The sequence below is a fragment of the Petaurus breviceps genome, unplaced genomic scaffold, assembly GCF_028583685.1.
Source record: "Petaurus breviceps papuanus isolate PSGF00001 unplaced genomic scaffold, PetGlider_PUasm1.0 470, whole genome shotgun sequence".
Lineage (NCBI taxonomy): Eukaryota > Metazoa > Chordata > Mammalia > Diprotodontia > Petauridae > Petaurus > Petaurus breviceps.
The window spans coordinates 8,000,462-8,024,282 of record NW_027186350.1 but is presented as its reverse complement, the minus strand read 5'-3'; the positions used below and the strand labels follow the sequence as shown (position 1 = coordinate 8,024,282).

Sequence of the window (23,821 nt, the reverse complement as noted above, 5' to 3'; positions counted from 1 at the left end):
GGGGCAGCCAATAAGCTCCACCCTACTGCTCCTGGCTTAGCCTCCCCACCTCCAAATATCTCCCCAACGAAGCAGGAGATTCTACTATTATGGCCACATTCCTTTGTGTTAAGCATTGCCCTCTCCCTGTAATCCTATTTTTAATCTTTAAATAACACAGTACCTTGAGTTTGGGGTTGGGGGATCATGGCCATTGAATAGCTCTCTCACTTGGGTAAGGCAAATAAGTCAATCATGTTGATTTTATTTTCAAAGGCAGAAGAAACATGGTAGATGAAGGCAGAGGGTATTTGTGTTGGGTGTGGGTGAAAGGAGATCAGGAACTCTGATGACAGCTTCTCTACTGCACAATTTTGCCACAAACCAAGCCTGACCTTGTCCCATTGCCCCATGTCAGAGCTTAGACATGGATTATTCTAGGCCACACAACAAAAAGGAAATTGATTCTGTAGAAGAGAACTATTTCCTACCTCCAATTTTATTAGTTCTTATGACTACCTGTCCCTCCCTACCATCCCACCCCTCCAAAACAGAATAAGGGGATCTAAGGCCCAGTGGCATGAGGAAGCACCATGTACAGGAAAAAATTCTAGTGAGGAGACTTTTCTGCAGGTTGTTCAGCTGGGTAACTTCAAGTGGGTTGAATTTAGAACACGGGCAGCCAGGTTTCCCTATCTTTGGGCAGAGGAAGGAGGGAAGGATTCCTCCTCTTCTTCAAGAAAAGTGGTTCCATAGCACTCCTCCTTTATACTTATATTTTGTTCCTGGAAATAAGAACTAAGGCTGAAATCTGCTGCTAGGTACCTGATCTCTTCCCCACATGCCTTGCTCATTTGCAGTCTCATAATGGGGATGAGAAAGGAGTTGAAGGGAGAAGTTTGGCCAGAGTTTTTGCTCAGGTGGTTGAATCCTTGATGGACTGACTGAAGGACTTCTCCAGAGGTGTAGGTGAGAGCAGCTCAATGTGAGAGGCATCCTCAGTCTTAGTGGAGGCTGTTCCACTTTTCCGATGCCCAGGCAGTCCTCGAGGGCCTTTGGCAGTGCTGACTTTTACCCACTGTGTAGTTCTCAGGCTTCGAAGGGTATTTCGGAAGCCCTCTGCACTGAAATAGTATACGAGGGGATCTAAGACACAGTTGGCACTAGCCAACACTATCATCACCACCAATACCTGGCGCACTCTGTCCCGGGCATTGGAGCTGGCATCTACCAGCTTTCCCCGAAGTAGTCCATACACAGCCAGGGTGGTATTGTAGGGTACAAAGCACAGGAGGAAAATGACCAGGTTAGCCAGTAGAAGGTGTACTGTTTTCCTACGACGTTCATTCCTGGTGGTACTGGGCTGGGCCAAGGTCCAGAAGACCCGACTGGAAGAGTAGACCATAGTTATCAAGGGCAGTATGAAACCCAGACCTTCAGCAAGAAGTACCAAGGGCAACAGACTGCCCTGCCACAAGTTCTCACTGAAGCTCTCAAAACACAGGTTGACAGTGATGTTCTTATAATAGCAGGGTGAGGAGACATGGACCTGAACAGCAGGCACAGCACACACTAGGATCAGGGCCCAGACACCCAGACAGAGTAGTCTTGCCACCATGGGCCGGCGCAGGTGGCGGAGCCTCAGTGGGTGAACGATTGCAATATAGCGGTCCATATTGATGAGGGCCAAGAAAATGCAGCTGCCATACATATTCAGCTGGAAGGCAACCCCTGCAATCTGGCACAGGAAGTCTGGGAAGGGCCAGTAGTGCAGGGCATAATAGGAGAGACGTAGGGGCAAAGAAAGGGTAAAAAGCAGGTCACTAGCTGCCAGGTTACACATATAAACACTGACCACTGAGTGGACTTGCAGGGCTCGGAGGAAAACCCATAGTGCCAAGGCATTGAGGGGTAGACCAGCAGCAAGCACCAGACTATAGCCCACCAGGTGCAGGTGATGATAAAAGCGGTAGTCAGGACACACGGGGTAAGTGAAAATGGAGGTGTTGTTGGCCAACATTTCCCCAACAGATGGCCTAAACTAAGGACATTATTCCTCACGCAGAGCAGGAAGAGCCAGGTACAATCAAGATGGAGTATGGGGAACAGGGAGAAGCCAGATATTCCAGTACTCCTCTTTTGTTACAATGGGGACCTGAAATGTGAAAGGAAGCCCAGGTTCAATAGCCAGAAAGTTCATAAACATATGCATATCATGACATACTCAATACCTGAAGCAGGCACAGGAAGCAGGACTTCTTTCTTTCTTTTCCAGAAAGTCTTGAAACCATCCCACTACTTTTTTCAGGCTAGCCTAAATCTGTACCCAGATATAAATGAGTTGACTTCCTCCTTTCTCTAATTGAAATGACACATGAACCATCCTACTTCCCTTTTTTCCTTAGTTCAAGTCAGTGTTTCTTTTGCACACATATACAATCTTGTCCCTTATTTATGAAGTCCTCTGAGCACTTATGTAACTCGGTTCACAATCTCCTAGCAGGGTGATGAGTACTCTTTCCATTACATTTCCATAAAGTTTCTCCAGCTAAATGGTAAGCTCTTTGAGGGGTTCATCTTCTACTTTTCTCCCCTTCCCATTTCCACAGCCCCTAATCTAGCGCTCTGCCCATAGTAGGTACTCGATGGAAATTTCTAGGTTGATCAAAACACCAGAAGACAACTGCCACATCCTGTCAGAGACATATCCTTTCCCTTAACCACATACTATCATCTCCACAGTTGTCACGCCACAAGTATGCAGAAGATTGGGTTCCTGGAAAGCTTTGTATAAATCCAGTTTTGCTTCTAACTTCCATTCTAAGTGAGAGGGCTTTAGTGGCCTTTCCTATAGGGCAGCTTTACAGTATGTCACAGCTCCTAACACTTTAAAAGGATAGATAATCACTGTAAAGTGCTTCGCAAAACTATGTGCTGGCCACATAGTGCTATATAAAGGTTAGCTATTATCATATTAGCATATTCTGCTAGGGTCCCCACAGGTCCTCCCCATCAAGTTATTAATGACTTGTAAACACAGTGCTTGGCACATAGTAGACACTTAACAAATGCTAGCTGATAAAACACATAAATGAACTAGGGGAACCATTATTTTAAAAGCAAAACTAATTTTACCTCCCAATATAATTGGTATGGCAAAACCAAACCATCAGCCCTTCACCGATCTTTTCCATATATTGGAATTCTCTGGGTTTTCTGAGCTCTGCTTTTTCCCAATATCCCCGAATTCCCTACCCTAGACTCTCCATCCCTTTCCCTGACTTGATTAATCCCTAGGGCCCTGCAGTGGGGCAGGTGGGCACTGTGCCAAGTCAAATGGGAAAGAGAAGGAAAACTGAAATGGGTGGGGGAAGGGAGGGGAATAGATTGGGAGCAGCTGAAATCTCCATCCTCTAACCAACACATCTGGTGAAAAGAGAAGGCCCTAAATGTAGGTATGAGGGGAAGAAGGGGGGAGGGTACAGGTAGGAGAGAATAGGCCAGGGAGCAGAGACAGAAAAGTTGGCCCAGTCTTGCGACCTCATTTCACCAGACACATCTGAAACCAGGGAAGAAACAGAGACTCACAGGTACAAAGAACAAGCATACAAAGGGAGAGACACAGGCCCAGTAACAAGGAAATGTACACTTAAACTCATAAACCTAGGAAAATGTACAGACACATTAAACAGGGGACACAGAAATGATCAGTTAGCAAGTATTTATTGAATGCTTACCCCATAGTCAGCGTTGTGCCAGAACCTGGACCCTGCCCTCGAGGAGCTTACAAATACACATACATACACATACTCATATGAACAAATATACACAGAAAATCCATCTGATACATATCCTACACAGTAAGGTAGATTCACACCATTGGACATAAATCAGTCCTCCTTGGCAGCTTTCTCCCTCGTCACCCACACAGATTCCAGCATGCAGCAACCCTCCGTTGAATCTCCCATGTTCTCTCCCCTCTACATCTCCCACTTTTACCCCCAGCCCCAGGCACAGTCTTCTTACCTGTCCAGTGGGTCCCGGTCCCTGTGCTCCATCTCAGTGCCCTCTGAGCTGGGCTGGGCTCTGCACATTGCTGAGATAAGCGAGGAGGGCAGGGTTGTCCTATGAAGCAGACAGGAAGTATGAGGGAGATAGCACAAACCCAAGAATTCCTCCATTCCACCCCCCCCACACACACACTGGGTACCCCATTGGTCGATGGTTATTGGCTGGTGGTGTTGGTGGGGAGGGAAGGAAAAGGAAAGAGTTTCTGGGCTGAGGTGAGGAGCAAGAAGATATGTATATGTGTCAGAGAGAAATAGAAAATCACTTTGCCCAACTTCCTCATTTCTAATAGAAGTGCCACCATCTCAGCTCCTTCTGGCACACAATCTCAGAGTCATTCCTCTGGCTACTTGACTTCCTCTCCCCAAGTTCATAATCCCATCCATGGGTCCTAGAAGGAATCTCTCCTTCCCATAGCTCTAGGATTTACACCCCTCTCCCCTACAACTTTCTGGATTTCAGTGGTTTGAGACAATGCTCTGTAAACCTTCAAGTATTATATAAATATGAATTATTGTTATAATCAGTATATTATGGGAAGGATCACTCTCCTAGTAACTGAATTCTGAGACAGCTACCCTCTCTGTAGCTCCATTCTTGAATGGCCTCAGGGAGGAGGGAGGCTAGAGAATCTAAAGATTCTTAAAGCCTTGATTGCTTACTGCTATCTATCTCACCACCCTGAGAGTCAGGAAATTCTTTATTCTCCCAGACCTCAAACTCTAACCTAGTAAGCTGAAACTATTCCCTCTGGTTTGGGTTCAGAGGAATTACAGACAATTCACAGCTGTCTACCCACTCTGGCTGGTGTTAACTAGAAGCTATGTGTCTGGCCCACTGAATATTCAGGCCTCAGGCAGCCTGATGCCCTGCAACAGTGGGTTTAGCTTACAGTACAGACACAGATTTTCTGCAAACCTTTGTTCGAACACTTCTGGAAAGCACCCATAAATCACATTCAGCATCTTGCACAAAGAGCAATCCATTTGCCTTCTTCCCAGGAGGAGTCTTCCAGGATGATGGAGGTGACCCTTTCCATGGGATAGAGAAGTACAGACAGGCTGGGGAAGGATTATGGGGAAAATGCAAGGCAGGATAAAACAGTGCAAAGTGGGCAAGGTCTGAGTAAGAGGACCTTGATTCAATTCTCCTACTTGGGACCTTTGTGACATGGAGCAAGTCATTTAACTTCTCATTTTCTGTTTCTTCATTTGCAAAATGAGGCTGCTGAACTGGCCTCTAAGGTCCCTGCCAGCAATACATATATGATCTTATTAAATGGATCCCTGAGATTTCCTCCGGTTTCACTGATTACTGATTTTCTGAAGCTGTGCAGAGTTAATCCAACCACCTTATTTTACACATGAGACATAGAAGATGTGACTCGCCCAGGGTCAAACAAGTAGTCAGTGTATGAAACAGGATTTCCACTCAAGTCTTCCTTACTCCAAGTTCAATGTTTTATGCACTGTGACAACTAGCTGGCTCCTAGTGAACCCTAAGTCTAGTTTCCACCACATCACTCTCCCTTATCCTAGGTCCAAGCCTTCTGTTCTCTACAACCTAAAGTTCTGTTTTAGCCCTTCTCTACTCTTCCTAAAATCTATTTATTTCTATCACCCAAACAACACTGTTCTTTTCCATGGGGGCTTAGAGCTAGCCAGAGGTCAGGTCTTTTTTTTTTCCCAAGAGGCAACAGAGTGACTCAGCGATCTGAATCTGAATCTTAGCTCTGCAACTTACTGTGTGACCTTGGGCAAGTCACTTAATATCTTTAGGCCTCAGTTTCCTAATCTATAAAATGAGGATTTTGGACAAGATGATCTCTTAGGTCTCTTCCAGAAAAAGTTTTTAAGTTCCTAGCTATTCTGACCTCTCTGTTGGCTACCTTGGACATGGCCCATGGCTCAGCCTCCTAAGAATTGGCCTCACCTGCTTTCTTGGATGTTATACATACTTCCTAACTCCCTATTTTTAACAGTTCAGACGACAAATAATCAACTAAGAGGAATGGTTATTTTGATTCATGAAGCGTGACCTTTATGAGAATGTGTTTGATATGATGCCCTTAGTAAATGTCAGGTCAAGTCAGCCTACATAAAAGGTCCAGCTCAGGTCTCAGTTCTTCAATGAAGATTTAGGTGGCTTCCCTGACTTCCCTGACTCCAGCACTCAGATCTCACATGGTTTCTTCCTCCCTGATATGAGTGAATGTAAAAAGTCTGTGAAGATGGACTATGATCTTGGAAATTGGAAGGAGGAAGGGGAAGAGTCTGTGTCTAGAGATGGATCTGAGCCCCAATGTCTCCATATCTCCATATAGTATGAGGATATGTGTCCCTAAGGCTGGTGAATTAGTCTGTGAGTACAAGGGCTACCTAATAGAATGGAAAGAGCAAGGAATTTGAATCTGAAGATCTGGATTTGAGTCCTATTATTTACTAGTCTTGTGACTATGAACAAGTCCCTTCATATCTATGAGCCTCAGTTTCCTTATCTGTAAATTGGTTTATAATATTTATCCTACCTAGCTCATATGGTTGTTATGTAGAAAACACTTTGTAAATATAGTAAAGTGAAATATGAACATGAACCACTGTGATTAGTCTTTTTCTGGGTCTCCCCACCTGTCCACCTTATTTCTATTTTCCCCCAAGGTCAGAGTGAACTCTGGAACAAAGTGGCTAAGGGCACAGACTGCACAAAAAAGAGACTAGACCTATGAATAGACAAGATAGAAAACTGCCTACATGTAGGCTTGGACAAGTGCCACAAAACCATGTCTACCCCAAAGTCTTGTGCCCATAACACCTCCCCTATGAGCTACCTTTGAGTTAAGCCAGTATTTTGAGAAGCCTTCTATTGTACAGTAGTTACCCTAGAAGAGTAGCATGTTGCTGTCAGCCCAGGTGACAATGAGGATCATAGGGGAATAGAACAGACACGGTAGGAAAGTATCCAAGTATAGAACAATGACCCAGGAAAATGGAACTAGGTGGAGCAATGCAAAACTCGGAGAAACCTAAAAGGCTACTAAGGACAGGGGGCACCAAGAAGAGCATAGAAGTAGGGAGTTGGGCCAGTGAACTCAAAAGAACCATGCCTGCCTCATTAAGAGACCCAAGAGAGGAAACCCTGGGCCACAAAGGGGGCTTTCCTAGGAAGGAGTTTCCCTGGACACAGATCTCAAAACTTTTGTTCATCTATGAACAGAGGGGTTTTTTTTGAGTTGTATTTCATTCAAATACATTCCCAGGGACCAGAGGCTATCATCACCTTCCCCACTCACTCCCATTCCTAGGGGGTCTGTGTGCACTACTATGGGGTTCACCCCACCCCTGTCAGTGACACCCCCCTACCTGTATTCACCACTGCTCTGCCGAAACCTGGTGTTTGCTTCCGCTGCACTCCCCAAGCTGGGCTGGTAGGACCTGCTCTAGAAGCAGGTTTAAACACACCCACCCTAGCATATCCTGGCATGTCCTTTTCCTGTTCCCAGCACATTACCGATCCCAAGCAGGGGAGAGGGAGAGACACACACAGAGACATATTTAGATGCATACACAGGAATAGATACATTCACACACAGGAATAGATACATGCACACACAGGAACAGATACATGCAAACAAAGGAACAGATACACAGAGAAATAGATATACACATATAGACCTGCCTCTCCCTGCACATCAAACGAAGTTTTTCCCTGCCTTCAGAGAACTCCTCCACATAAATGCACTTTTTTTTTTCTGGAAGCCTTCCTGACATACCCACTTGGCAGGCACCAAGTGAATAATAACCATTACTTCTGCTTCTCTTTGCAGTTGCCCTCACACCATTCTTCCTCTGACAGCATCTCCTCCTTTCTTTGGATCTAGTAAGACTGCTTAGCACTTAAGTAGGACTCACATCTATCTACCCAGTGGCTCTTGGACATTGGCACTCAGGAAATGTCAAAGGTTAATTCAAAGGAGTCATACTGACAGACACATTATGAGGGTGGGACAACTGTCTGTTGAGGAAATTGGGCAAATATCAGGGCAGAGTTTCTTAGAGCAGGGCTTTCTCCTCCTTGGGGAAGGGGTAAAGTATGAGCTACCAAAAAGGTAAATAGACCAATGTCCCTTTGCCCCCAGCCTCAGCTCTCATGGATTCAATCATTTTTTTATGTAAATGATTTCTAGATATATTTATCCAGCCCATTCTTTCTATCCTGAGCTCCAGTCTCTCATCCCTAACTGCCTAATGTATGTTTCAAATTGCATGTCCCACAGGACAGGCATCTCAAACTCAACATGTCCAAAACGGAACTCACAGCTTCCCCTCCAAACCCATGTCTCTTGTAATGTTAATCTATTGCCAACAGATGTTTCTGGTATCTGTCCCCCTTTATTCTTAGAGAGACAGAGATAAAAACAGAGGACAGACAGACAGAGAATGAGACGAGAGAGAGAGAGAGAGAGAGAGAGAGAGAGAGAGAGAGATGGCCTCCTTATCTTGCCCATGCTGGAAGCTCAGGGTAGGGTCCCACTCTTGATCTGGTCCATTTACAACTAGCCCCTCAAGCAACTTAGTGGTCCTCAGCAGGAGAGGGCTCACTGGTGAACTTAATTCAGACCACCTATCAGTCACCAGACTAAGAGCTGGGATTACAGGTGCCTGCCACCATGACCAGGCCTCTGCATCCTTCTGGTCACTCACACTGCTGCAGCTAACTGCTAGGTTAGGCCCTAATCATTTCTCAGCTGGATGCCTGCAGTGGATTTTCTACTTCAAGTCTAGGCTCATTTTAATCCATCCTCCACAGTCTACCAAATGATTTTCTTAAAGCATAAGTCTAACTAGACATGTCACTTCCCTCTGTCTCTGCTCACCTGCTCCCCCCAAACTGCAATGTCTTCCTGTTTTCTCAGGATCAGATAGAGACTCCTCTGTTTGGCTTTTAAAACTGTTTAACACCTAACCCCTTCCCATATTTTTATTGTTGTTGCGTTTTGGAGGGGGGAGGATAGGGCAACTGGGGTTAAGTGACTTGCCCAAGGTCACACGGCTAATCCTTGTGTTAAGTGTCTGGGGCTGCACTTGAACTCAGGTCCTCCTGACTCCAGGGCTGGTGCTCCATTGACTGAGCCACCTAGCAGCTCCCCCCTTCCCATCTTTCTAGACTTTTAACATGTCCTCCATAATCCAACCATATTTATTTATTTATTTATTGTTCCTCACATAAGACACTCCATATCTAGCCCCCATGCCTTTGTAGTCATTGTCACATTCCCCCCACCCTGGAATGCTTCCCCTCCTCATTTCTGACCCTTAGAATCTCTGGATTCCTTTAAAAGCTCAGTTTAAGAGATACCTCCTTCAGGAAGCTTTTCCCAATTCCCACAGAAGCTAGTGCTTTCCCCTCTCAGACATATATTATGTATTTATCTCCTATAGACTGATTTATAGATTGCCTCCCCCTTTAGGATGTAAACTCCTTGAAGAAAAAGGACTGTTTTCTCCCCCTTTTTTGCCTTTTGGAGGGCAATTGGGGTTAAGTAAGGTTACACGTGTGTATGTTAAGTGTCTGAGGCCGGAACCAAACTCAGGTCCTCCTGACTCCGGGGCCAGCGCTTTACTCACTGCGCCACCTAGCCTCCCGTTTTCCCCCTTTTCTTTGTCTCCCTACCGGTAGTACTTAGCCCAATGCCTGGTTTATAGTAAGTACTTAATGAATGCTTATTGATTGATTACACAGAAGACATTGGAGACCCTTGGGCTGCCCAGATGTAGAGACACCTGTACGCATCAGAGATGTGCAACATTCCCAATCACTGCACCAGTGGGATCCAAGATCTGCTTTAATCACAGTCTCCAAATTTGCTTGGACCTTACACTTCCAATGGTAGGAAGTTGCTTCCTTTATACCCCTTAGATGAGACAGGATTTTCCTCTATAACCTAATAATACAACATAGAGTATAGGTTTCCTAGGATTTTTGTGCAGTGCTAGGACAAAGTGATCATAGATAAAATGGGATCCAAGACTGAAAATAAATGCTTTATTTACAGGCACCTTTTTGGGGAGCACAGGTATAAGGCAGGTAGATTTCCTCATCACAACTGCAAATGTCCTTCTCTGTTGCCCCACTCCCAGGAACAATGTGAGAGTGGGGTCAGGGACCAGATAACAAGAGGCTGGGAGGGCTGGACTGTCTGAGGCCAGACCGAGGGACAAGGATCTTGCCAAGGGGGTCAAGAGGGATAGTGTGTTTGAAGGAATGAGTCTGGAGAAGGGGTTGGGAGTGGGCAAAGCTTGGAGAATGAAGAGCACTGGGATGTGTCCAAGGGACCGTGACCTCTGATATCTCTTTGGTTTCCAAGTTCATCCGTCCTGGCCCAGGGTCACACTGCTGAACTCCTGGCTCCAGAGAAGTATAGCCTCCTCACCTTTGGCTATGCTCAGTATTGAATACGTCTCATTCTTCAAACATCTCAGGCGGAACACCTTTGTGGATATTATGGAAGGAAGAGAAAGATATGGGACAGCAGGATGCAAGATGGAAGGGAAGGAGTAGACTCAAACTCATAGAAGGCTTGAACTGTAAGGCACCTTTGAGATCATCTATCTGGTCATCTTCCAGATGAGGACACTGAGGCCCTGACTTGCCCAAGGTCACATAGATGATAGTCAAAGGACCAGGATTAAAACCAGGTTTCTTAATTCCTAATCCAATGCTTTCACCACTACACTTAACTACCTCCATTAACCCCCTCTACTATCTTATCCCATTTCTCACCTAGGGAGTGCCTTGTTTTTTCCAAGAATTAGGGAGTCAATGAAGAAGTTCTGGATGGAGGCTTGGAACAAAAAGAGGAAGGAGGTATTTGTGGAGAGAACTATTCTGTGCTTTCTAGTAGCTCTCAGAAGAGCTCACAAGAGACTAGCCTACTTGGGGTGGGGGTGGGGGTGGGGGTTCAGTTTAGAGATGAGGCCTACCTACATCAGTAGGACAGTAGGACAAATCCAGGATGGGCTCACCTTCTTGTCCTGGTTACGAAGCAGACACTGATGGCTTTTAAAAGCACAGTAGTTGGGGTACTGCATATAGTCCGAGTCACAGATCTAGACCAGTCGTTAGGGATCAGAGGGTAAGGGGGTAGAATAAAAATGACAACTCACATTTCCACTATAAAAATCACAGATGATGAAACTGAGACAAAGAAAATTGAGATAACTTGCCCATCCCTGGTCATTCCAGTAATGATTGTGAGAGCCAGGGCTTATGCTCTGATTTCCTTATACCTGATTCTAAATCCTATGCTCTTTCCACATTATCACACTGCCTTGTCTAGTGGAAAGGGAATTCAATGGTGACCTAGTTTAACCCATATCTAAAGGATAGATCCCTTTAAAACACCTCTGACATTAGCCACTCCTTGAAGACATGGGTTGGCACTCTCTCCTGGGATAGCCCATTGCACTTTTGAACAGTTCTAATCGTAGGGCAGCTAAGTGGCACAGTGGACAGAGCACTGGGTCTGGAGTGAGGAAGACCTGAGTTTAAATCTGACCTCAGACATTTACTAGCTGTGTGACTGGGCAAGTCAATCAACACCGTTTGCCTCAGTTTCCTCATCTGTAAAAGGAGCTGGAAAGGAAATGACAATCCATTCAATATCTTTGCCAAGAAAACACCAAATGGGATCATGAAGAGTTGGACATGACTGAAATGACTCAATAACAAAAACTTTTGGAAAGTCCATCCTTATATTGAGCAAGAGCTGACTCTCTATAACTTCTACTCATGACTTCTAGTTCTGCCCTCTACTAGGGTTTAAGTATAACAAGCTTAATTCCTTGTTCTTAACACAATTCTTCAAATATTTGAAGATGATACCATGTCCCCCCTAAGCCTTCACTTCTCCAGGGTAACCATACCCAGTTCCTTTAACTGATGCTCATAAGACTTGTCTTCCAGTCTCCTTACTCTGCTATGACAGGTGTGGGGAACCTGTGGTCTCGAGGCCACATGTGGCCCTCTAGATCCTCAGGTGCAGTCCCTTTGACTGAATCCAAACTTCACAGAAGAAATCCCCTTAATAAAAGGATTTGTTCTGTAAGACTTGGACTCGGTCAAAAGGCCAAACCCAAGGACCCAGAAGGCCATATGTGGCCTTGTGGCCACAAGTTCCCCACCCCTGGGTAGTTTTCCCTAATCTGGTGTAATGGTTAGAATGCTGGACTTTGAGTCAGGACAATCTGGAACTAAGTCCTGACTCTGACACTGAGAAAATGGGTGACCCCTAGCTAGTCATTTAAACTCTCTTGAGTCGTAGTTTGTCCATCTGTAAAATGAAGTCAGGGATGGTACCAACTTCAAAAGGGTATTGTAAGGACTAAAGAAAATGATGCATAGGAAGTACCTTGTTATATATCAGCTATTAGGATCACTGAACCCTGTGGGGCAGCCAAGGTAAATGGGATTGTTTCCATTTTACAGATAAAGACACTAAGGCTCAGAGAAGTTAGGTAAGTTGTACAATCAAACCTGTGTACCCTGACTCCAAGTCTAGTCCTTTTCTCACTTCATCATTGCTGCCTGTCAACACATAGGCTCCAGCTAACATAAATGACAGAAAAAGAATCCAAAAAGATCTTGAGGGGCTTAAGTAATGGGTCAAAACTAATGGATAGTACTAATCTATTAGATTAACATGTTGACAGAGATAAGCATAAAGTCCTATCCTTAGTTGTATGAATAAAGAATGTGGGAACATGTGGCTAGAAATCATTTACATGAAGATGAGTTGGGTTTTCTAGTGCACTGCAAATTCAATATGTCAACACTATGATACACATCTTTGGGAAGAATCTGGGAACCCTCAATGTGGGAACTCCTTCCATTAACAGAGATGGCAAGATCTGTGCTTGAGAGGGGCAACTTTTCTCAAAATTTGACAAAATTTTTTGTTTGTTGGCTTATCTGTCATCTCTTTTAAGCCTCACACAACAATACTGTGAGAGAGGTACTATTATCCCCATTTTACAGAACAGAAAACTGAGATTCAGGGACAATAAGTGTCTTGATCATGATTTCACAGCTAAAAAGTCTCCAAGGTAGGATTCAAGTCCTGTACTTTATTCATTAGGAAAGTGCTGAATTAGCCTTAAAACTTTTCAAATGTGAGCTATTAGCTATTGTTCCCTTTCATCTTCATATTTGACAAAGCATGACACCCATTCTAGCATCTGAATGAAAAACAAACCAACCACTGAATAGCACAAAGGCCCAGCAGCACACTTAATGTCCTTCCCATTTTGACCCTAATTCATTAACCACCACTGCTCACTTAACCCATTCCAAATCCACCTAAATATAATATCCTCTTTTCCATCTTGCCCACCTTGTACCATCATTCTTACTTTCTTAGAGCATTGTCCCTTAAAAGCGTCACAGGAAGCAGGATATGAGGGACTTGAGAAATGGGCCTTCAACAAAGGAGATCCTCCTCCAGTTCTACAGAATTGCTTGCACTCCAAAAGACCATAGGTTCAAAACACCTTCTTCTCTTCTCTCACCTTATCTCTCAGTCTCCAGGTTCCAATAATAATAGCCCACATTTATAGAGTCCTTCTCATACATGATCTCATTTGAATCTCACCAAAAGCTTGTGAGGGAGATAGTTATTATTACCCCTATTTTACAAGTGAATAAACTTGTCTAAAATTAAGGGGTAGGCAGAAGAGTCAAAAACCTGTCTTTAAGTCTAATGTTCTTTCCATTGTACTAAGCTCCCTCTCACTGACAGTTGGATTGCTAGGGGGAAGAACCAGAAACCAAGAAGGGTGAGAAGTGGCTGCTTGGGGATCCTCTTACTGGGGAAGTGGCTAGAGTAGGGCATCTGGGGAGAAGGAATTGGGAACAGACGTGGAGATGTGACTGATCTCCAGGAAGGGGATAGGGGTGTTGGGGGAGCTTCACAGTTCTTGTTGTCTGTCCTTCGTTCTCAAAAAAAGTCATGACATCATGGAGGTGATGCCATAACATGCAAGTGAATTGGATTTAATAGAGGGAGGGAAGGGGTGGTTAGGTGGTACAGTGAATAGAGCACTGGCCCTGGAGTCAGGAGGACCTGAGTTCAAATCCAGCCTCAGACACATAACACAAAAACTAGCTGTGTGACCTTGGGCAAGTCACTTAATCCCAATTGCTCTCCAAAAATAAAGAGAGAGAGGGAGGGTTATGCAGTCACCAGCCTCACTTTCTCTTCTGGAGTCATCTAGGTCCAATGACCTGATACTCATCTGGACAACTGGAGATGGCCCCAGGTGCAGTGGAAGGCTTTTAAAACCACAGTCTTTAGCAGATCTCAGTTTGACTGAGACAATGGTGATGAAGGCTAGGTTAAAAAAAAAAAAAAAAGGTCTCTTTAACCTAGTCCAGAAAAGAAAAAACAAACTGGGGCGGGGGTGGGGGTGGGGGTGGGGGGTGGGGGTGGTGTTTGTTTCTGGCCAAAATAGAAACAATTCCTGTTTTACACTCACTATGAATCAATCAGGGTCCAAACAATGACCAAGTAGGGTTTGGTCTGGGACCTATTGTTGAGAGAGAATGTTGACCCATCGGTGAGAGGGTTCACAGTACCTACTGGAGAAGAGACAGCATATCTTTCTGGAGATGATGAGGAGGTGAAAGGTGTTTAGTGTCTCTGATTAATAGATAAGGACTGAGTAATGGGGCAGCTACTAATCACCTCTTGGCCTCCCTGTTTTTCCTTAAGCTTCTCTTTCTCCTGCTGAACTCACAGCAGGAAGGAGAGGGGAAGTATCCACATGGTAGGATTAATATGTCTGGTAGAATAAAAGGATGATTTCAGAAAGTAGGGTGAGGGCTAGGTCAGTGAGATGAGGAAACTTAGAGGAAGAAGGAGAAAAGTAAAGGAGGCAGAATATAGTATATTATAAACAGAGAACTGGACTTGTAGTCAGGAAGAACTGGGTTCAAATCCTTCTTCAGACATTTACTAGCTCTGTGACTATGGGGAGGTCACAACTTCTTGATGCTTCAGTTTCCTCATTTGTAAAATAACGACATTGAATTTGACAGACTGGTGGGCCTTGATGGTTTCTTCCAACTCTAAATTTGTGATCTTAGAAGTCTGTATAATAGGATTTTAGAACCAAAAGAGACCTTTGAGATCACCTAGTCAAAATCATCCATTTTCCAGATGTGGAAACTAAGGCCCAGGGTAGTTAAGTGACTTGTCTAAGGTGAAATAGTTAGTTAATGGAAGAACTAGTAAAAGTCCCAAGTTTAGTAAACTTTCTATTACTTTATGACTCTGCCTCTCCTTTCAAGCACAGCAATTAATCTTCCCATTCCTCTGGGAAAAGAAGGTTGGGTAAAGTGAAGAAAGAGCAACTCTTTTGTTTCCAAGGTTATTGAGCCAAGTGAAAGATAATAAGGTCACATCGCAAGGGCTGGATATAGAACTCAAATCTCAGCTCCTTCTTTAAACCATAGGCAACCAACAGTAAAGTATATTGAAAATGCTCTGAATCTACCTTGTTACTCTGTGATGGTGGTCAAATCACTTAACCTATGAGGGACTTATTTCTTCAGTAGATCTTTTTTCTCAAGAAATCAAAAGTCTGGACCAGATGATCTCTAAGGTACTTTTCAAAGACCTATGATCTATGTATGACTTGCAATAGAATGGTTGAGGGGTGAAAAAGTCAGAGGAGGATGGGTAAAAGTTCTGACCTTGGAGGGGTAATCTCCATCCTGGAAAGAGAGGAACTCAGTCTGCAGCCAGCTAGAGACTCGGGTGTCCTCACAGCCCTTCATGGCCAGTCGATCACACCAGAAGTCCATGCGAAGCCCCCCATACAACTCCAGGCCATAATACTGGCCCTCCATTTTAGGGCCTACCTGCAATACAGTGTAAATGTATAGTTCTTCTCCTTAAAGGTTCCCCTCAGCACTGACCCAAGACCTCGATCTTATGTCCCAAAAGAGCCCTACAGCTATGACTACTCCCAGCAATGAGGTTGTAGCTACCTAAGTTAGGTACCTGTATGCCTGTGGTGGTATCCTGGACAGAGAGCAGGGGGCTGAGAAACGCTTCACTGTGGGTTTCACTGCAGGGCTCCCTCTTCAAAGATGCCTCTGACCGGCACTGCTCCAGCTTGAGGGAGCAGAATGCACAAAACTCGCAAGTGTCCATGTGTCGTCGCCCAAGGCTGTCACACACCTGGAGCCAGAGAAGGATATGAAAGGAGAAATGCTGGGCTGGAGTCTTCTTCTCCCAGCCAAGAGCAACCTCTGGGAATTGATTCTAGATGTAAAGACCTTAGAAAAGAGGAAGGAGAAAATATGCAAGGACAATAAAACTAGATCCAGGTCTCAGCTTCCCTGCAATGGGATTTGGGTTCTCTGGGTATCAGAGGTAAGGTTCAGGGTAAGGGCAGGAAAAGAGGAGAATGGTATTGGGAAATGCTAAGAGGAAAGGTACAGAGCTGGATTCTAGGACTAGAATCTGGTCTCATCAGTTTAGGGATCTGAACAACCAAATTTAAGTCCCTGCAAACTCTGGAATGGATTTCAGGGTAAGAGGTCTTGACCTTTCATTCACAAAGGTATGAAAGGAAAAAGCCCTTTACAGAAAAGGGGAAGAATCAGAAATGAACTAATTCATAGCCTAGCACAATGCATTGTATGTAACAGACACTAAAAATGATGTTTGTTGAATGCAATTTTAAAAACTGGATGCCACACTGGAGAGGGCATAATAGGGTAGACAGAATGGGTAGTAGTTAATTGACAGAGGCCACACTCTATATTTTATAGCGCTGGGCACACTAAATACATTCCTGCTCCATCAAGCTGAATTGAATACCGTGTTCCCGAAGCCATAAATCTGTTCTTCAATATGTTGCCAGGCTTTGGTCACAGGGATAGCAGGGCAGCTGCTTGAAAGGATTGCATAACATAACACCAACAGGGCCTCCTCCCCAGGCACAGAGAGAAGACTTGGGGAAGATGTCTGAGGAGGGGTGGGGAAAGTGCTGTAGGCAGAAAAACATGCACCAGGACATAAAGACAAAAGGAAGCAATGAGGCAATTACAAAATAAAAAGTAAACTATATACTCATATTTCTCCTTCCATTAGCCACATAACACAGGGCCACAAGCTAACTCCTTGAAAAGAACCTTAGAGATAATTTAATCCAACTCTCTCATTTTACAAATGAAGAAACTGAGGGCAGGAGAGCTAAGTGACTTGTAGGTCACAGAACCAGAACTAGAATCTAGATTTTCAGCCCTTCAGGTTCAGTGTACCTTCCACTGAAATGAATGGGTACATGACCCCTCTCCCTCTCGCCCATGTCAACAGTGCCTATAAAATCAGGTTCTGGAATGGGCAGAGTAAGGGTGGGACAACAGATCAGCCCCAGAAGTCCTGATGGATCTGTAAGAGCTCAGGGTTGGCCTGAGGAGCTGAGACTGCTACATAAGGCCATAGAGTGGTAGATAGGTGAGGGTTACCTTCTAGAAGAATTTCCATTATCTGGGGTGGTCTGGTTCTGGCCCCCCAGGGCCTGGGTTGATCGAATGAGTTCCCTGATGCCCTCGATCACTGAAGGGCTGGGGTCCTCCTCCCTCATCTGGCTGGTAAAGGAGGGATTGGGAGATTTTGTGGGAGCCTCACTCCTCTTCCCTTCCAAGGAGAAGGAGGACTGTGGTAGCTCCTCCATGTCAGTGTGAAGCTGCTCATTCCAGAGTAGAGAGGTTTCAAGGCTCAGTCCATCTGCTGCCATGGAGAAAGAAAGAGATGAGTAAAGAATGGAAGAGAGGGGACAACCAGGTAGGACAGCCTCTGTAGCTTTCTCTCCCCTATTACAAACTCATACTGACAATATGCTGTGAATACTCATATTCACCTGAACATTTCCATGTGCATATAGATGTACAACTAAATACACAGGCAGAAATAGACTGAATTAAATATGCACACTCATAGATGCAAAAAGCATGGATTCAGAAATGTGTTTAAGTACAGAAACAAATACTATTGTTAAAATAATCTTAAAAATACATATTATACATAGGATATGGCAAACTGGTAAGTTGGTAGTGAGAGGGAAGTACTGTCTTTGCACCATCCCACTACCCCTAGCACCATTCCCCTCTTTCTTCTTTAATCCCTGCTTCCTTATCACCATCACCAACACCACCATATTAAAGAACGTTTGAGCTATAGGAACTTTGAGACTATCTAGTCTAACCCAGAAGAGGAAACTGGGGCTCATTCAAAGACCCAAGGTGACCAATGCACTTAAAATTAGAAGGGAGGAAGGTAACCGGGGAAATAGAACAAACAAACTTTTGCTGTGTGTTTCTCTGGTAAAGGCTTTATATCCAAGATATACTGGAAACAGATGGAAATTTATAAGAATAAGAGTACTTCCCAAATGATAAATGGTCAAAGAATATGAACAAACAGTTTTCAGAGGAAGAAATACAAGCTATTAATAGCCAAATTTTAAAATGCCCTAAATCATTAAAGTACAGAAATGAAAATTAAAGCCACCGTGGGGTTCTACTTCACACCCATAAGATTGGCAAAACTGACCAAAAAAAAAAGGAAAATTACAAATGCTGAGGCTCTATGGGAAAACAGGTATGTGGCCATTCTAGAAAGCAATTTGGAACTATATTCCCAAAAGTTTTTACACTGTTTCATAATCTTTAACTCAGCAGTATCACTCCTCAGTCTATAAACAGAGAGACCAAAGAAAGTGTACAAGCACCCATCTTTTTGTGTTGGCAAAGACCTGGAAACTGAAAAAGTATCAATTAATTGGAGAATAAATGAACAAGTTATGGCATAGGAATGTGATAGAATATTACTATGCTGCAAGATGATAGAGGGATGGTTTTAGAGAAACCTGAAGACTCTTATATGAACTGATGCAAAGTGAAATGAGCAGAACCGGGAGAATAATTTACATAACAATAACACTGTAAAGACAAACAACTTTGAAGGACTTTATAATTTGGATCACTGAACTCTGGGGCCATCTCCAGTTGTCCTGATCTATATCTAGCTGCAGGACCCAGATGGCTCTGGAGGAGAAAATGGCAACTTTGCAAAGCCCTCCCTCACTTAAATCCAATTCAACTGCAATTCATGAAATCTTCCTGACGTCATAGTTCTCTTTGAGAATGAAGGACAAACCACAGAACTAGGCTAACCAATTAGATTTTCAAAGGACTTATGATGGAATATACTACCCATCTCCTGACTGACAGGTGATAGACTCAGGGTGCAGAATGAGAAAAACATTTTTTGGACTTGACCAATGTGGGAATTTGTTTTTCTTGACGAAATATTTGTTACAAAGGTTCTGTTTTTCTTTCTTTTTCAAAGTGTGTGTGTGTGTGTGTGTGTGTGTGTGTAATAGAAAACAAATTTTTTGCTAATTGAAAAAAATTTTATATAACAAAAACAAAACAAAGAACCAAGGTGAAGGTGTTAACTTAAGATTCTGTACCTCCCAAGGATAGGATGTGCAAGTGAAGGAGAAAGATTATGGGGGTAGCTGTTGCTTACCCATAAAGTCAGTCATATACACATACAACACAATATATAAATATATATATGACTGCCATTGGCTTGAAGGGAGGCATAATAGACATCTCTAGCCTCTTTTCCCACAACTCTTCTCGAAGGGAAATTTTATTTTCTGCCAAGAGAAGTAGGAGGTTGGAGTCAGAAGCTTGACCACTTTCTTTTCCTCACAGAGGAATTGTAGTTGGGCTAGAATTATTTCTATCTAATCCCTTAAATATTATTAATTTAGGGGATGTGGTTTTCAGGTTCAAGCTAAACTTCTGATTGCTATTTCTTTTTTTTTTTTTTAAAGCAATTGGGGTTAAGTAACTTGCTCAAGGTTACACGGCCAGTTATTTTGCGTGGGTGCTAAGTATCTGAGGCCGGAACCAATCCCGGGTCTACTGACGCTGGGGCCAGCGCTCTTACTCACTGGCCGCCCCTCTGATTGCTTTTTCTTAATGCTATCTCTCCAAGCTTTATATCCAAGGTTTGACCCCTTTCCCACCAAATACCATTTCCACAATGAATATACACAGTGACTAGCAAAGAAACTCACTTATCCACATTGCCAGCAATACAGAAATAAGAGAAAATATATACATGAGAAGATATACCCGACAATACTGAGTGAAGGAGCTCTTCCATTGGGAGCAAGGTAAACAGCTCAATCAAGAGAGAGAATCCCAGACCTCACCCAATGGAAAATTTCCAGAAGTCTCAAGTATAGTAAGCTGGGCATAAGGACATGATGGAGATTGCTAGCTCCTCTCAAGGTAGCTACTTCCCAGAGTCTTATTCAGCAACCTGAAGCAGTTTGGCACTGTCCATCTTCTCTCTTGAAGCTGGAAGCCAGAAGCACTCAAAACCATGGCAGAACCCCAAAAGACTCAAAAAGAGTCTCAAAGAAAGCTTGATGGGAGTAGAGTTCCCCTCTCTCCTGCTATGGCCAACACTGCCCTGCCCCTTACACAGGTGTGGAGCATTGATCTCCACAAATGAGACAGTTCCATACCAAAGGGCTTTGGGACAGGGGTACATATATATCCACAGCAGCCCTACCAGCAGACACACATCCTATTCCTTTACTGGGGATGATATCAAAATCTTCATGGCTGTTTGAGGGAGCTCACCTGTTGTGACATGGGGAAGGCTAAGAGGGACTGTTGTGCTGTCCATCTTGGTAAAAGTCTCAGGGGATGAGAGAGGTGGGGGTGACGGGGAGCACAAGACCCTCTGCAGATGGAAAAAAGGGGAGTGATGGGGAGCACAAGACTCTCTGTAGAAGATTGGGGATGGCTTGCCCAAACTAGATGCCCCACCCCTTTCTTATTCCTCATCCTCTTCTCAATATGTCCCCCAATAGGTCCTGGGCTGTGATAAATAAGGGAATCCTTTCAGAAGGCCAAATCCTCAGAATGGATTCCCTACTATTGGTGTAGAGGTATGTCTGAGCTACATCTATATATTCTGTAGCTTATCATTAATTTTTGGAGGAGGGAAGGCAAGGCATTTGGGGTTAAGTGACTTGCTCAAGGTCACACAGCTAGTTAAGTGTCAAGTGTCTGAGGTCATATTTGAATTTAGGTCCTCCTGACTTCAGGGTTGGTGCTCTATTCACTTTGCCACCTAGATGCCCCTATAGCTTATCATTTTAATTAGGTCACTGGGATTCCTTTAGAGAAATAGAAAAAAAAATGGCTTTGTTTAGGCCCACTCTCTCCCTCCCTATTTCTGCTTCTCTTCCCAACTTCCATCTCTGATGCTCTAAAGTTAACAGATGTTGAATGCAGCTTGAATACACAAGAAATACCACTGCATTTACATCATGTAAGCAATTTGCAAAATATCAAAGCTATGAAAGTATACCTTTCCCCAGATTTTCCCCCACCTCCACTATGATTTCTAGCTCCCACCTTGACTTCTGTCCTTTCTCTTAATGACACCCCTCGACACAAAGACTTTCCCCCCTCCAACCTCACCTTGGCATAGTAGAGTCGGTTGGAGCAACGGTACTGGGTAAACTGACAGAAGGACTCAAACCAGGAGGCATAAGGTAGGTCTGTGCAGACAGAGCCTGGGGATTTAGGGTTTGGGGGTTAGGGAACAGGGGGTTGGAAGTCGTGAAGAGAAGAGAAAATATCATTGCTGCCCACTTCAGGAATGAGGGGCTATTGTCTCAGTGCAATGGCCCTTGCCCTCCTCCTTTCCCCAGGGACAGGAAGGCAGGGCTGGGTGTTGGTTCCCCCAGCCCTCACTTCCCCCAGTGCCTCAGTTTCCCTCAGTCTTCATCTGCTGCGAGGCCAAGCAGGAGCTCACCCAGGGGCAGGGCGCCGTGGTTCTCATATTGGTCCAATTGAACAAGTTTGTGGTTCTGGCAGCCCTGGGTTGCCCGGAGGCGGCAGGCAGTCTCTGCTTTCCAGGTTGGGGTCAGTGCTGAGAAGAAGCGCTCATATTCGGCTGGAGAAAGTGGGGCGCCAGGGACAGCGGGGCCTGGGCCCGGGAATGGGGCAGGTGTTGGGGCCAGCAGGATCGCTGTGAGCAGGGACAGACAGATGGATGGATGACTTGGGGATGGATGGATAGATGACGGAATGGGTAGATGAGGAATGGTTGGATCGGCATGGTAGATGAATAGAATGGAAGACGATGAGTGAATGGACAGAGGGAAGGAAGATACCCCAGGACTCCTTTCTATTGCCCCCAAGACCCACCCTAGGCCCAGTTTGGGGGAGCCTAGGCCTCATCCTCCAGGGAGAAGGAAGTAACACCAGAGATGAGGCAGACACTAGCTATCAAGGGCAAGGAGGAAGAGACGGCGGGCCCTCTGGGGGGCGCCAAGGAGTCAAGGGACGCAGCTTGCCCGGGGCTCTCCAGACGGAGGATGGAGGGGCCGGGCGGGTATCGGCAGATCTCTCCCCAGACGTAGGCTCTCCTGCAGGAGGGAGGAGCCTCACCTGCCAGGAGTGGGAGTGGAAGGCCAGAAGCTTGGCCTCTCATGGCCCTGGAAGCTAGGCCGCCTGACGGCCACAACAGCCTCTTGCCTCACCCGCCAGCCCTCAACTGGCCTCTAACCGAGCACGGAGAGGGGGCGGGGCCTAGAAGGGCGGGGCGGGGCCGAGGAGAAACAGAGGCGTGGCCCTGGAGACCGAGAAAGGGACGGTCTCGAGAGCGGAGTGACCTGTTGGAGAATAAAGGAGCCCCCTCCTCGAGGGCGGGGAGAAAGGAGAAAGAATGAAAAGGCGGGGCCTGGTCCACAGAAGACGGAGTAGGGCGGGAAGGCGCCCGGCCTGGGCGTGGGCGGAAACCTGGCACAGCTCAGTCCAAGCCGAGGAAATGGGTGTCGCTGTGAAGAGCGGAGCCCGAAGGCAGTGGGAATGAGTGAGAGGAGGGACGGGGAAGAGTTGGAATTAGAACTCAGAAGGTAGGGTAATCCAGACAGATTTTAATGCAAGGCATTCTCTTTGGTTGAGCGCCCCGCGGCTCGGGGTCACCCCGGCCTCTTACCCTGCCCTCGTAACGGATCGCGTATCACCGGGCAGCTCCGGGAAGCGCTGTCGCCACACCGACCCCTAGGCCCACGTTGCTTTCCACTGCCCTCTCTACTTGCAGCCTCCTTCCTCTTGAAGTCATGCTCTATGCAGCTACCGAACCATCTTCCGAAGGCGCGGTTCTGTGTGTTCCCCTGCTCAAAAATCTTCGGCAGGAATTACCTCCACGCACCACCGTGGCCTGGCATTTAACCCCTGACCAGCACAACCCCAAACTACGTTTCTAGCCTTCCCTCATATTGTATTAATCTCCCTCACACCCTATTCTGAGGCAGACATTTCACCAACTCAGGGGTTCTGCATGTATTCCCCAAGTTTGGTATATAATAGCTATTAATTTCTCATCAACTTTTATTTACTTCAAGGCTCTTAAGAAGGCTCTAGTGATCCTCTGTGTCTTCTCATTCTTCAAAATATATATATTTGTATAAAGGCAGTTAGGTGGTTATTCATGAAGACCTGATTTCAAATCCTGCCTCACATTTACCAGCTCAGACTCTGGGCATGCCAGCTAATCTGTAAGATTATATAAAAAAATCATCTGTAAAATGAGGACTGCAGTACTTCATGGCTGTGAGGATCTGAGATAATATATATGTGTATTTATCACTACAAACTTTAA

At 45.0% G+C, this 23,821-nt stretch overlaps 2 protein-coding genes across 2 annotated transcripts; both read right to left on the bottom strand.

Annotated features, from left to right (window-relative positions):
* Positions 1 to 460: 460 nt before the first annotated feature.
* On the bottom strand, positions 461 to 7,511 carry LPAR5 (lysophosphatidic acid receptor 5). Its single transcript, XM_069101606.1, has 3 exons — positions 7,407 to 7,511; positions 4,006 to 4,104; positions 461 to 2,134 (listed from the first exon to the last, which is right to left on the bottom strand). The coding sequence occupies exon 3, from the start codon at positions 1,997 to 1,999 to the stop codon at positions 896 to 898; it is 1,104 nt and encodes a 367-aa protein (XP_068957707.1). The 5' UTR covers positions 2,000 to 2,134; positions 4,006 to 4,104; positions 7,407 to 7,511; the 3' UTR covers positions 461 to 895.
* A 2,581-nt stretch (positions 7,512 to 10,092) lies between these two features.
* ACRBP (acrosin binding protein) lies at positions 10,093 to 23,281 on the bottom strand. The gene is made up of 12 exons (XM_069101461.1): positions 23,184 to 23,281; positions 22,698 to 22,829; positions 22,528 to 22,583; positions 21,968 to 22,384; positions 21,631 to 21,725; positions 20,782 to 20,884; positions 17,581 to 17,845; positions 16,931 to 17,099; positions 16,106 to 16,285; positions 15,796 to 15,963; positions 11,070 to 11,153; positions 10,093 to 10,535 (listed from the first exon to the last, which is right to left on the bottom strand). Exons 1-12 carry the CDS (start codon positions 23,279 to 23,281, stop codon positions 10,413 to 10,415), a joined length of 1,890 nt encoding a protein of 629 aa, XP_068957562.1. The 3' UTR covers positions 10,093 to 10,412.
* Between the last annotated feature and the right edge of the window lie 540 nt (positions 23,282 to 23,821).

What these genes read in the sequence shown, in the direction of transcription:
- ACRBP (XM_069101461.1), bottom strand. Translation starts at nt 23,281, where the DNA reads ATGACTTCAAGAGGAAGGAGGCTGCAAGTAGAGAGGGCAGTGGAAAGC. An exon ending in GCGCTTCCCGGAGCTGCCCG is followed by an intron (nt 22,830 to 23,183) that starts GTGATACGCGAT and finishes ATTCTCCAACAG; the next exon opens with GTCACTCCGCTCTCGAGACC. An exon ending in GGCCAGTTGAGGGCTGGCGG is followed by an intron (nt 22,584 to 22,697) that starts GTGAGGCAAGAG and finishes TCCCTCCTGCAG; the next exon opens with GAGAGCCTACGTCTGGGGAG.
- LPAR5 (XM_069101606.1), bottom strand. Translation starts at nt 1,999, where the DNA reads ATGTTGGCCAACAACACCTCCATTTTCACTTACCCCGTGTGTCCTGAC.